Source organism: Amblyomma mixtum, chromosome 9, assembly GCF_055824585.1.
Source record: "Amblyomma mixtum isolate Tamu chromosome 9, ASM5582458v1, whole genome shotgun sequence".
Lineage (NCBI taxonomy): Eukaryota > Metazoa > Arthropoda > Arachnida > Ixodida > Ixodidae > Amblyomma > Amblyomma mixtum.
Window position 1 is genome coordinate 106,703,270 of NC_143020.1, and position 14,435 is coordinate 106,717,704.

At 42.3% G+C, this 14,435-nt stretch overlaps 1 protein-coding gene across 1 annotated transcript; it reads right to left on the reverse strand.

The window, feature by feature from the left end:
- Window positions 1-556: 556 nt before the first annotated feature.
- LOC149330563 (chymotrypsin-2-like) lies at window positions 557-11,198 on the reverse strand. Its single transcript, XM_089559883.1, has 8 exons — window positions 11,148-11,198; window positions 10,605-10,638; window positions 9,781-9,854; window positions 7,939-8,039; window positions 6,940-7,075; window positions 4,788-4,902; window positions 3,052-3,188; window positions 557-823 (listed from the first exon to the last, which is right to left on the reverse strand). The coding sequence occupies exons 1-8, from the start codon at window positions 11,196-11,198 to the stop codon at window positions 557-559; spliced, it is 915 nt and encodes a 304-aa protein (XP_089416009.1).
- Between the last annotated feature and the right edge of the window lie 3,237 nt (window positions 11,199-14,435).

Consider the following 14,435-nt stretch of genomic DNA (forward strand, 5'->3'; position numbering starts at 1 on the left):
GGGGGGGGGGGGGGGGTGCTTAGGAATGATAAAGTGGTCTGTAAAGTATCAGGAAGTGTTTCAGGGGACTATTCTTTTCGAAGTATGGATGCTAGCCTCTCACCAGCTTTTCTCGTACGGAAAATTGAGACAATGTGTTTGTGAGTTTTGGCACCGTAGGTGGCTAGCAGGGACGAGGGTGTGGACCACCACGTCATTACTTCATGACAGACGCTATAGATTACTGGGATACCTTTGAGGGATGTTTGCAGATATTGTCTTGAGTTTTACCTGGCCCCGAATAAACATCACACGTTCCTCGGCATCCCTGAAAGGAGGTTGGAAGGCGGGGGGGGGGGGGGGGGGGGGTGCTTAGGAATGAGAAAGTGGTCTGTAAAGTATCAGGAAGAGTTTCAGGGGACTCTTCTTTTCGAAGTATGGATGCTAGCCTCTCGCGAGCGTTTCTGTTGTCCGGAAAATATAGACAACGTGTTTGTGAGTACAACTATGAGGTACAAAGGTTGCTGCGTGTCCATGTACTTCTGAAATTTATTGAGACGCACCAAATGTACAGCTTCTAGAAGTACCAGGGCTCCAGCCCCGACAGGTCTCCAGCGTACATGTACGGGCTCAACCGGGCGACTCCGGTCACCAGAGGCGCGTACGACGGAAGGTTCTGATAAGCGCTGCGTACCCCAATCATTTTTTCTATCCAGGGCATGAAGACGTCAATCCGGGTTATGACGTTGCCTATCCGACAGGAAGTGCCCAGATTTGCGGCGACGCCGATTTGCACGTAGCGGCCATCGGTGGACTGAATGGCCCGAGGACCTCCGAAGTAGCCCTGTATGGCGGAAGGAAAGGGAAACGTTAGGCTGGTTCTCTAGAGGTGTCTTACAGGCTGTAGGAAATACCTCTTCCTGAAGTAATGCTCTTCTACGGTGCTAAAGTTTCCCGCAAAACTTTATGGTCAGTGCGATATGGGGCTAAGTTATGTGTCAAAATATTTACGTACCGTCTCTTTCTTAATACATCTATGGAGCGTATATTGCTTGAAAGTGTAAATAAGTTCCGTTACCATATCAACAGATGTCAGATACTGAGTCCACACAATGACTGTGTTGCCTAACCGGAGCTTCCCATTCTTGGTGATTTTGTGCCAAATATAAATGAAAGCCAAGAATGCTGAAGCACTACCTAGCTCTCAAAGAGTTGTAATCTTTGCTTGTTCGTTTATGCTTATGTAGAATGGAAATACAGCGCACTAATACGGCACAAAATGTTAGCAGCGCCCTCTTTTGCGCCCTCGCTTGGAGTCGTGTTTGCGAAGTCTAAAAAGTACAGGCTTTTCAGAAGTATTCGTCGCCTATTACAACCTGAATGGGCTTCATTAGTTTGATGTAGCACTAACAATGCATTGAGCCACGGAATTAGAAATGCACAATATAGGTTTACAGTCATCGTTTGTCGTTTTGGGAACTAGTTAAGGCCAATGTCGTTACCTTTGAGAACTCGATTTGCGTTAATGCGTTCGAAGCAAACAAGGTATTATATTCAGTTTTGGTTTATAAATTGCGCCCAAACCTAGCTGATAAACTTTTTGTGGTTTCCAGAATAATTTTGGCAATCAACCTGCATTCCGACTCTCTTAACAAAGTTAATGAGATGTTCTGACATCAAATAAAGCGGCTGAATTTCTTTTCGTTCTGAAGGAACTTGATCTCTTTGCGAAAAAGAAAAAGTGAGTTCACCAACAAAGGCAATGAAGTAAACAGCAAAAGTAAAAAAAGACAACTGGCACAATACGAATATTTTGCCCTTTTCTCCCTTTCAGACTTAGTTTATTGCATTATATTCTGGTGACGTCTCTTGTTTAGCTTCAAAACATTTGTCCCGCAAATATGTTCCTGAGATTTCTTTTTAGGTTCAAACTAAGGAACTATAGCATTCTTTATTAATTTGTTCAGTATAACTTCAGGCCTACAAGCCTTACAGAGGGGAGTGGTTGTAAAGAAACTAAAAAAAAAATTACGCAGCAAAGCGGAAACAACACGTTAATTCGTTTGTGATTTCTAATTCTGAAATAGCAGCTAAAGAGGTCTTAAACTGGTTATTATCTTTCATGGAAGCGCTTTGTCCGAAAAACAATTTCAGTCTTTCGAAGTCCTTGGCTAAAATCACTGTTTCTCTAATTCGTTTGTTCCTATGCGGTCGTACTCCACGTGCTAAAACAGTACGCTGCTGTCGGCGCGTCAGCGTGTTAGATTTTTAATCACCGGCGTTAGTACGTCCGCTGTTTGCCTGAATGGGTTCAGAACTGGGAGCTTCAAAATGAACTGCTATAGTCTGACAGAACGAAACGCAAAAACTAATTGAAGATATTCCAATGAAAAGATACAGCATGACGAATGGTATTAGTAGCAGTGTCGACACAGAATACCAGGGCTGCCTGCAAAGGGTGTCCCCTGCCTTAATTATCCCCAAGGCTCATTGCGGTACGTTCCTAAATGTACAGTAGGCAGCAGCAGAGGATGTCCTTTCGAAGTCATCTTCAACAGCCATGTTGAGAGATGGCTGAGTATTGGGGAACGGAGAACATATCCTGCCACATGAAAACGTGCACGCTTTGAGTACTTTTATCAGTGCTGCTAGAGCATGTTCACTCATTTCGTAAAGTTTACCAAGGGCTAGCTCTTGTCTTCCTTCTGACCACTCAGCGCTCGCTGAACAATCAGTCTTGCAGAGCATCAAACTAAAAGGTTTTGTTCGCGGAAAACCCTTTTCTCGCTGGTAAAGCAATGCCCATGGATCTCACAGCAACAAGGACTACGCCAGCGACGGATCTCCCAATGCATTGTGTGAGTGCAGTGGGCACTGACTCCTAATGGAGCTCTTGCCATATATAACCAGACCTCCTATTAATACTTTCAGAATGAGCTTCGCTTTCTTTTCAGAGCACCTCCCTTGATGGTCATTCTACACAGCCACAAGTTGTATATGTAACCTTGAGTTCGAACTCCCGCTCTCCAAAGGACACACTTTCTTCACAAATGCTTGGAAGTTCTTTCTCACCCTGCCATATTTGATGCGGATATCTTTTCCGCAGTACATAGTGTCCAATCTGAAGTCCGCACCGAAGACTTTCCGGCATACTTCGTTCCGTTGTAGCGTGAAGAAAAATGCTTCAAGATAGATGCCGCCGGGGCGACCTGCGTTAAAACACAAAACTCACTGTAGTTACTGTCATTGGAGAAAAAAGAATTAGAATACACCAAACCTGGCTTCGCGCATCATGGTCGTCAACATTTTAACGGAGCTCATCCCGGTATGCAAAGACATTTTTCTTTGGAGTCTGATAGCCGGACACTTAATTTGAATAGAGAAAAGCGCCCGGGCTGTCATCCCTGATTACCCTACACGACAAGCTTTCAACTTGGCGTGTTTAGCTAGCATGTCAAGCTAGCTGTCAAGCTAGCATGCTCATTAGACTAACCTTGCCTAACTACATAAGCGAGCAGTTAAGGCACGCTCAAGAGTCTTGCGGGTCTTGAAATGAACATTCTTATGAACACTTACAACACAACTGAAATTCCTAATCTCTATAGACCTTGATGAACAACACTCGGCAGCTCGTCTTCTGACATACGAAATGTCAAGGGTGGAATGCGTTTTGCACCATGGACCTCTAAAGCGAGCTCTTCCACCTGGAGATGTCTGACCACGGCTGTTCTTCACGTTTGATTTAAAACGAATTGACGCACATTTTTAAGGTAATTCCTGTGCGCTGGTTTTGACGGAGAGTGAGGGTCCACACTGCTGGCTAGGCCCATACAATTGGTGCCCAGCCGATGGGTTCTTTATGCATTTGGAGGCTGCGTGAAAATCATCATTTTCTTATGAGCCTAGCCAAAGTGATGCGCAAGGAGACTTGTTGAAGAAACCTGAACACAGTGTCATTATCTTCTCACAGTAGACAAAATGGTAGTTGGGTACAGCCTGACCCCAACGCTAGAGCCGGACTCCGTAATCACTCCCCACATTTCCAGGTTAATAGTCGCTTGACTTATTCCGAGGACAACCAGTCGCACAACCCTGAGCGGTGATGGCGCAGGCTCGTTTTACGAATCGATCATCGCTTCGAATTTTGTCCTCGCTTGTCCTCTGATTAAAGAGTCACAAACTGATCTAGGCAAAGCAAAGACAGGCCCATTTAGGTTGTTCACGCCACCATGGCAACCAAATGTAGGTACTGCTGGGCCGCATTTCAAGCTTCACGCTTTGATGTTCATGTGCTTCTCAATGTCCCTTATAAAGCAGTGTCAAAGAAGAAATCACATCAGTTAAAGAATTCTTTAAGGTCTTTACAAGCGTAAAAATGTTATGTCACTTTTCTGGTCTTCACTGTGAGCTTGGACGACTGTGTAGTGGACGTGTTGAGGGGAAATCTCAATGATCTGAGCTCTTTAACTGAGAAGCCATGTTTGTTAAAACAGCCTTATTTACACACACAAAAAAAAAACAGTATACTACACAGTGACGCGTACCGCGAATTTAATAGTCCAGGCTTGGTGTTTATTTTGGTGGCGCAGGGACAAAAAGTTCATTGAGCGTATCCATTGCCATGTGAAATGCATTCCAAGTTCAGATATTATGCTTTTCAGCATTTTGAACTCAATTTATGAGGTTTACAGCTGCAGCCCCGTCCTTCAAGTAGCCCGTAAATTCGCACTGCATTTACCGAGCACAATATGAAAGTCATCTCTTTCGCGTCGCTGGTCAAACATTCTTACAAACTCAAAAAGCCTTACCTGGTACATTAATCGCCCATCTGGGAGCCACAAATTGCACGTCATGGACAACATATGATCGCCGCGGTAGGCATATAGGCTTTACGTCTGGGGAATACTGGAAGGGAACTTTTACCTGCGTAAAGAGCGCGTGTTCTACAGCATGAGAATAATTTCGTGATCTGCACAGGACTGCATGTTTTTAATTCAACCAGCCTATTTTGGACGAAATTAAAACATTTTAGTAGAAGAGCGTTAATATCCTAAACACTTGGAGTGTAACCTCCAGTGAACATAAACAGTGGGTGTATTTAAGTGCGATAATAACAGGGCAGTAATTTTTTGTGTCGATCGATTTCTTCACCTCCGTTGTACCATTTTTCTCAACATCTAAACCAGAAGCAGGGGTGTCGTGCACTGCCTGCAAGCCTTAGCACTTACTTAACTTGTAGCCAGCATGCCAGGTAAAACAATGAACTAGATAAGAAAACCGTGCAGCATTCATAAATAGATTTTTAAATATCATTTTTTAACTCCTTTAGAAACTATCGCCGACACTCTTATTTTGATTGCGTAGGACCAAAATGCGAAAAGTACAGATTAAGAACTCTAAAGGCGTCCTGCATAATTACTGCAAGTGAATGCAGATCATATTTTTATAAAATGGATGCAATTGAAACGCTGAGGAAGATTATTAGAACTCACTGCATTGCATAGAGTCATGAATAGAATTTTACGGTTTACGAGAGTGCGGGAAAAAATTATTTCTGCGTGGTCAGCCAACGAAAGTTGGCTGACCACGCAGAAATAATTAAGAAATAACAAGAAATAATAAGAAATAAGAAGAAATAACACGCAAATGATAGTTTAATCACAGCACATGGATACTTTGTTTATTTCTGCGTGGTCAGCCAACGAAGTTGGCTGACCACGCAGAAATAAGCAAAGTATCCATGTGCTGTGATTAAACTATCATTTGCGTGTGTGTAAAAATACCGAGACTATTCTGGTGATCTGTTATGAAGATAGTGTACATATTTGTTATTTCATGCATTCTCTTGTTATTGTTTTACTGCTGTCTGTCATCGCCGTGCCAAGCCGCTACGGGAGATGGGAGCTTTGTCAAGCCGCGTGCGCGGCTTTTTTTCCTTTTTCCTCAGCCATTGTACATGACTAAAATAAGTGCACTGAACTGAACTGAACTGAACTGAAGTTCTATGGAAAGAACAAAAGTTTGAGGAGATATGTACGCTTCTTCCACTCAAGCTAAATTTAAGTGAATAGCGACCAAGGTAACGGTCAAAATAGTTCTCTTCGACGAACCCGAATCTCGCAAACTATTGTGTTTTTCTCATTTAAGACAGGAATGGTGCAGAAACTGTCTCACTACACGGTAGTCACCTCCAACATTGTGCATGACTTGTCTTGGTTCTGTCGCTTTTTTTACCCCAGTTTATCAAAACATCTCCGCTGACCTGGCGCTAGGGCGGCAGATCTGGTTCTGGTGTTCTGATTTATTCGAAAGTGGTCAATGGGATTTTTTTTTTTCAGCTTATTGCGAGCCACCAGCGAAGCGTTCTTGACCCTTGAAAGCGGACTAAACATTTGCTCGTGTGCATAATATTTCGGTACTCCTCTATTCATGATCACAAAGCATAGAACGTTGAAAGGTATGCCTTTCACAGTGTGTTATTTTTTTATTTTTATTCAATAGTGAATAAGACGATTGAAAACTGTCAACTAGCTGCAAAAGATAGCGCAATAGCAAGACTTATCGCATCTCCAGGCAATTTCTACAAATTCCGCTAAATTCTTCTAAATGAGCGCCACTGAACACATAGATGCATGTCTTTTAATAAAGCAAAAGGACATTAAGGAATGGGGTTCACTCACTCACACTCTAAGTCCGCCCACCAGTATTTGTTGAACTGCACGGCAGTTATATATGTGGTCAATGAATGCCGCCTAAGACACCACATATGGCAAGTCATGAAAGACTTCGGAAATGGAGCTGCCGTTTGGAACTGGTTCGTAGCAGCTAAGCGGGCAGCTGCCTACATTCAAGTGCCTATGTGCGTTATGTAATTTGGGCATTACGCCTTAGGTTACGCTCCCAGTGTCCTTTAACCAAAGTAAAACAGTCATGAAGAAAAAGAGAAATGGCTGAAATTACCAGCAGGATGGCGATGCCGATATCACGAAGAGAGTGATAGGCAGTGCGAACCAAGACGGCCTCGACTTCAACCTGCGCCGTAAGGTTCAGATCGCAGCTGCCGTAGTTCACTTCAATCTTTTCTATTCTTTCGCCCCTGAAAGCGCAAGCGATTATGGGAATCATTCGGGAGGTTCTGCTGAAGGGCGGCAGTAGCGCCATCTGTCTTCCACAACGAAATTAAACAAGAAAAACACAGCTCAGGACTTCGCGACGTCGTCCTCCTACGCTTTAGGAGAGCCACGAAAGCAGACGATATAAGCCGAATTTGGTAAAGTCATTGGACAAAAAAAAAGACGTCAAACAATATTCTTTTAACGACACAGCCTCGTTAAAATAGTTGTTCCCGGCATTTTTTTCGCTCAGTTGGCCGAAAATGTTTGAAGCGCTTCAGCTGAAGCAGACGAAAAGGCCGGAACGGCGTATTCAAAGGGCCCGGCTTGCAACGCTCGCCTTGGTGCCATGTGACGCTTTCCACTGCAGAAGACAGATGGCGCTACTGCCGCCTTTCAGCAAAAACTCGGTGTTTTGGGTTTCGGTACGCCGATCTCGACGCAGACGATAACGCTTTTGCATCATGCACGGCTCAACTAAGTAAGTACCGTTGTAAAACTTGCTACGATACGAAAGTTACTATAATAGGCAAGCTCTGTGTGCAGTTTCACCGCAAACGAGCCAGCGGTTGAGGTAAGAAAAATTTTTAAAGTCCTTACGATAAAAACGCACAATACGGTATGAACAATGATCTGCAGCGCGGAGTGATTGTAATAACATGCGTTCCTTTACACAGTACATGAGACTGGAGAACCGCGCATCAATGTCCACAGAGTGAAATTTTGAAGACAATGAGAAATTTGAAACGTGTTTGAACAGAAACCGTCTCCGCGCTAAATACGGTTTAAGAGAGTTGAATCTCATAGGTGCCATTTTAATTGAAGAAATGAAAAAAAAAAAGCTTACGGTATTAGGCACTGCGCAGATGTGAGCACATGTTTCCTTGTTATAATACTTCCTCCACATCCGTACCGTGCATTACCCGTGGAGTAGATTGTCAGGTACACCTGAGGAACAGTGAAGCGAGCACAGAGATTATTTTTTTCGGAAGCGCCTAAAGTAATTTCATTCGGGATTGACGGCAAACATATTTTGGTGTCGCGTAACGTTCTAGTAGTGAACAAAAAATATCCTTGGCTAAATTTCTTTTTGCAATTTTATTATAAACAAGTGGACTTGGTTTAGGTCTTCTACATCCATGTCCGATATTCCTGGTTTGAATATTGAAAAAGTGTAAGCTACTGGTACAAGAACATTGAAGGTATTAATCCATTCTTCCAGTGTGTTGTGAAACCTCTCTTTTATAGTGATAAGGGAGTAATTACTCATTGACATCCACCCAAGCGCAGCCATACGGCTACAAAGGAAAGCTATACAGCTTTCTCAGAAACTTCGCAGTTTAAGACAAATTCGTCCTGGTCCGGGGTTCGAACCCGGGACCACCGCTTCACCGGAGCAGTCGCTCTACCAACTGAGCTAACCGGGACGGCAAGCTTATGGTAGGGCGAGAGCGAATTGATCAATAACTCGAAGTCAGTGAGTAATTACTCCCTTATTACAAATCTACTCCACCTTGTTGGATTCCCCTATACATTTGACCAACACTGTTCCCACTTCGAGTTATTGATCAATTAGCTCTCGCCCTACCATAAGCTTGCCGTCCCGGATTTGGTAGAGCGACTGCTCCGGTGAAGCGGTGGTCCCGGGTTCGAACCCCGGACCAGGACGAATTTTTCTTTAACTGCGAAGTTTCTGAGAAAGCTGTATAGCTTTCTTTGTAGCCGTATGGCTGCGCTCGGGTGGATGTCAATGAGTAATTACTCCCTTATTACAAATCTAATCCGCCTTAGGGGATTCCCCTAAACATTTGACCAACTCTTTTATAGTGCTTCCATCACTCCCATCAAGCAAGACTGCCATAGAAAAGCATTAAAGAACGCTTCTGATGATAGCAGAAACACTAAAAGCAAAAAATACAAGTCTGCCGCTGGTAGATGTGCAGATATATTGATTGTTATAGTGAATTCTTAGAATACATGAATGAATTGCGCTGATAAGCTCTTTCTCGTTCAGCAATGCTTTTGTCCAGCATTGTTGGGTATGAGTTTAAATCGAAAATGGTCTTGTATTTTGACCTGATCCCGTAGTAGAGTGCACTCTACCCATAGCTACTGGGGCCCGTCTTTGTTTTCCACGATGCGGAAGCACTGCAAACACTCTTACGACGAATGGCACCTGCCACTAATAAGTGTGTCTAAAAGTCTATTTTTATGTTTTTATCCTTGCAAATACTGCAGCGGACATGAGCTTTCATTTGGCTATTTTGCAGTAATAGTTTAAGACACACCGCAATGCTATCAAATGTTATCCGCTATCAAAACCAAAAATTTCATTTTTTTTTAAGTAGTGAATCACCTACTTCCTTCCTGCCTAAAAATTCAAGCAAGAGTGTTTAGGTAAATTTCGCCGTGGAGTTCGTGTCCTGTAGAATCTCATTCCAAATTACACTCGGTTATCAGAAAACTTTTTCACCCCTTCTGTTAAACACAAACATGGCGCCACTAGATGGCGGCACTTGTCAGATGTGCGGAATATCTGCCACTGATTATGAAATTCTAGTTCATGCCATAAAACGCCGTGTTCTAATAACCATAGTTGCTTAAAAAAAGATAATGTAAAACATGCATTGTGCAGTCCTAAAAGTATGTGAGTGCCAACAAGGGACACTTGTGGCCGTTGGTGTCATACCGTCCATGGAAATTCACCCCGATCGGCAGCCCTGTCGCTGATAACTGGTCTTGGAGTACTTGTAGACCCGCACTCTTGAAGTAAATAAAAACGTTCACAGATTAGTATCAAGAGTACATACATGCAATGGTGTATGCTTTAGTAACTCCCAAAACCGGACTGCTTTGCCGGCGTTTTAACTTTCAGTTCTTTGTAAATTAGCGAGCATAAAATTTCTTTTCAACCTGTGTTAACATGAAAATCAAGGTTGGAGATGAACATGATATCGATAATTACGCTGCGCTAAAAGAAACCACAATACATGGCCGACTTTTATATCTTAGTCACTTATAGCGCTAAAAATGAATTTTCTTTTAACCTCATTTACCACTAAAAATCGGCATTAACATAGTTTCATCCCAAAAACAGAATGCATCCCTGGAATTTATATTTAGATGCTTCTACTTCGGGAAAAAAATGCATTTCAGTCATATTTACCATGAAAATCATCGACTCAGAATGCGATAGGTAAAGTTCGATATAAAAGGCCAATGTGTTGACAACATTTTATTTTTTTAGTCATTTGTAAATTCTCATGCTCCTCATTTCATTTTATTATGCTTTAATGAAAACAGAGAACTGGGAAGAACATGTTGCCATATATATGGCTCGATATAAAAGGTGTTATGCTTCGGCGGCGTGCCCACATGACCCGTTTAATAAACCCTCCTTCAATTTGGAAATCGAACTGTCATTAAGACTCCTAAAATTAATTAGCCCATTTTTTCACCGTAATCTAAAGCATCGCAACTAACATATATGCAATAATAACGTGCAATACTTGCCTGCTCCATTGATTTCAAAAGCTTCCGCCAAAAGCTGAAAAGGTAGGTTGGGCGTCATTTGTTAGACAAGAGGACCGGCACTCTAGAAAGTATGGCATCTCAACAGAAACTTTGCATACGAATAAAAACGCACTCTATAATATGGTCTATTTCAGCTGAATGAAATACAAAGGGCGAAGGAAGTCATAGATTATTTACTGTATTTAGACGTTTATTCTTCAAATAAATCCGAGCTTTTAGATTACCCTTTACTTCTGAGGGCCCCTATAGGCCCCCCTAACCAAATTTTAACGTTATATTTGTTGTATACTTTAGTAATTCTCCTATTAGTAGAGATGCGCATCTTTTTTCTTCGGGAAAAATATTACGGGACGATCAGACATCGAATGCGGCACGATTAAAGCAGTTGCATTTACCTTCGACGATTACTCTGCTGCTTTTGCTGAAATGAATACTTTCACACTAAGCCGAAGCTCAACGCATTCCATTACTTTATACGCAGCTTCTTCTTGATGTAGCGAAAGTGCATAACGTGCCACTCACTGCTGTCAAACTGCATAGGACGAGGTTCACTTGGATGAACGTTAGTTTCATATTCAGCGGCTCTCTCTCCCTGCCACGAATACCTGTAGTCAGGAAAAGAGGAATTGGAACAACTGTGACACAAAATTATTATTCCGATTAATTTTACACTTCTTGTTGACGCACAGAGCTTTTTTCTGTGGTGCTGATAGGGTGATAGTACCATCATAATATGATGGATAACACAAGAACTAATGGCTGGGTACTGACGCTAGATGTGACATTCGAAATAGCCTCCTTGGGAATAATGGAGCACTTACGGCAATGATTAGGCCCCTCCCAAAATCTAGAGTTTTAAGAAGGCGTTTAAAAGCAGCTCAGTGGGAATACAAATGTGAAAAAGGTCGATGTGCCCATCGTACCCAACACCTTATTTAGACGTGAGAAATGGTGGTCATAAACGGTACCAAGCAAAAACCCTGGTGGCAGTTGGCTCAGACGGATGTTTGGGAGACAACTCATACCGACATCATTTATGTGACCTTCATATTTAAGCTTACTTACCTCAGAGCTGTCAAACAACTTATTTTTGCCTCAGCAATATGCGCATGAAATTTATATACTGCAGGCTTTCCTTACCTCGAAGGGGCTATTGTACTCATTGCTGGCATCAGACACATAGCTGGCGCTTATTAAATTAAATCAGTTCAATTTTTATTTTTCTAAGTGCTTAACACAGGAGAAGGGTGGCGAAGAACCGTATACCTGAAAAAAGCTTGACGGGCTCGCAGCATCCACTGAGCATGTAGGAAATTAACATAGACAACACCTCAAACCTGCGGCTTTCGTTGTTCGCACGCGCGATAACGAAGAAATAGTTTTATGACGAGTCAGCTGGGATTCGTTCTGATCGTCTGCATACATGTTTTCAATATTGCCACGAATATGCTGGACAATATGCTGGAAAAATTTCGCACATAACCGAATATTTTCATCTCCGGCGTAATTATATATAGTAAATCACCAGTAATCTTAAGAGATGCTTTGGCAATCTGACTGTGCAAACGATTTTTTTTTCAAGTTAACAATACACGACGCTCTGTAAACAGAAAAACTTCCACTGATTAGAAGCCATACAAGTATTGCTCTAAAATGACGTGCTGGGTAGTAACAAGAAAAGGATGCTTAATAAAAACAAATCCTAATCTAAGACTCCTGTTAAAAGCTGTATAAAGGGGAAGTGACTGCTCATTATTTACTACAATATATTTGAATCTTACCACATTTTCCACAAACGCTGAAAAAAGAAGGCAGGATACCTTTGTTTTTTTTTTAAATACCCTTAAAGTATCCTTTATGCCTTAAGGATGCCTTCAATGTATCCAAGAAAAACAAAGTTGTCCTGCTTTCTTTTTGCATTTACAGCGTATACATACGTGAGAAGTCGATTCAAACTTGTAGTAAATAATAACCAGTCATTTCCTATTTATATAGCTTTTAACTCGTTTTAGTTTGGTTTTTGTTTTTATAAGCCACAATATATCAAAGGTGTAAAGTATATCAAAGAAAATAAAACCACCTTTTATTAGTGAACCTGTGAAGCATCTTAAACTCTCCTATGTCAAGCCCTTTTACCTCAAAAATTTATATACCGCTTTTGTAAGATTTTAAACCTGAAAATAAGAGCTTACACCCGCTTATACACCGTCGTTAGAGCAAGCGCTTTAGCAACATTCAGGAGGCTCACCTTGCGGGAAGACTTGTAAACCCAACCACTTCGACCACGCCGCTCAGGTGGCAGTGGGATTCTCGGTACTATGAGAGGACCATTTCTTTCCACGGGCCATTTTTATGCTTTTACGACCTGACCAACAACGATACAAAAGATGACGCACAATAATGGGTAGCTGCCGAAAAGTAAGCGCTTTCTTCGCAAGGACAATGAAACCGCGGGACAGACCACCACAGTTTACTTTTTTTTTTTCCGTGGACAAGACCTTGGACTGCCTCGTACAAAGCCTAAGAGATGAAAAAAAAAAGAAATCAAGACAGCTACGGATGGTAATTAGGGCCGCATTCTTCGCGAATCGAAAATGACTACGCGATTCTCGATAGGTCGCGATTGGTCCTGCTATTTATCTCAGATTTATTTGTCTCTAACCTCGCGAGTATCGAAGCGCATAATGATGTCTTTCATGCATAAAGCACTCAACCGGTGCGGCGGGCAATTCCATGAAACAAAGGCGTGTTCAGGGTAAATCCAAAGGAAACAGCTAACGAATGGAAGCGCGCCTTATGCGAGAACATCTCAGAGGGATTTATGTTCTTTTTGCCGCGGAGTATCCTTTTTGTTCGATGTGATTTCCAACAATGCCCCAAAAGTGAGCATTTATCGAGAAAACGTTGAGGTTATTTTTCTTCCGCGACACTGTGCCGCTGCTCATCAATGCAATTAACTTCATTGTGCCTCACCCACCTGCGCGAGCATATGGCCCTTTCGAAGCCTGTAATCTTCCCAATTGTGCCCGTTATTTGTTTCTGTGCGCTGAGCACCCTATTAATATAATGTTGATTATAGAAATAGCGGATGAAAATAGTACATGTTGATTACATGATATGACGCACCTGTATTCCCGCTAGTTGTCTCACGCTAATTTTACTCCGGATTTCAGAACCTGTACGTTGTTTTTAAAGTTATACATATCCCTACACTGTATTGTTCTTTGGAAGGTGCTGTGTGTTAAACACTTCACTTTGAAATTCCACATTCTTTAGAAAAAGGAACAGTTGTCAGGAAGTTAATTCTGTGAAATGGAATTCCCGCCGTATTCCCGCAAATTCCATTTGCGGGAATACGGCGGGAATTCCATTTCACAGAATCCTCGAGCATGCGTTGTGTTTCAAGATGTTCGCTCACAAATTTTCACCTCAATCTCCGGTACTGCGCACACAAGACAGTGACGATCGGAGATAGACTGCTCCCGGCACGACACGGCGTTTCGTCTGCGAATGGCGCAGGGCGTCCGGTGAAGCTTTTAATTGTTTCCTTCTCAAGCTCGGATACTGAATTTAAAGAAACGCCTTCCGCAACAGCTGCGTCAAACTAGGCTTCGTCAAACTGACAGCTGCGTCGAGCTGTCGCTGCCTTGCATGTGTTTTATGCGAAATCAGTGGAAGCTTTTGGCAGATATCTCAGAACACGCGTCCTGTAGAAAAATCTTACCCTATGGAATTGTGCAGAAACGTGACAGCCGCTAAGCTTTTAATATAAACATTCACACTAGCCGCAGTGTTTAAAAATGTCACTAC

What these genes read in the sequence shown, in the direction of transcription:
- LOC149330563 (XM_089559883.1), bottom strand. Translation starts at nt 11,198, where the DNA reads ATGAAACTAACGTTCATCCAAGTGAACCTCGTCCTATGCAGTTTGACA. An exon ending in TTTTGAAATCAATGGAGCAG is followed by an intron (nt 9,855 to 10,604) that starts GCAAGTATTGCA and finishes ATTTACTTCAAG; the next exon opens with AGTGCGGGTCTACAAGTACT. An exon ending in TCTGCGCAGTGCCTAATACC is followed by an intron (nt 7,076 to 7,938) that starts GTAAGCTTTTTT and finishes TTGCGCTTTCAG; the next exon opens with GGGCGAAAGAATAGAAAAGA.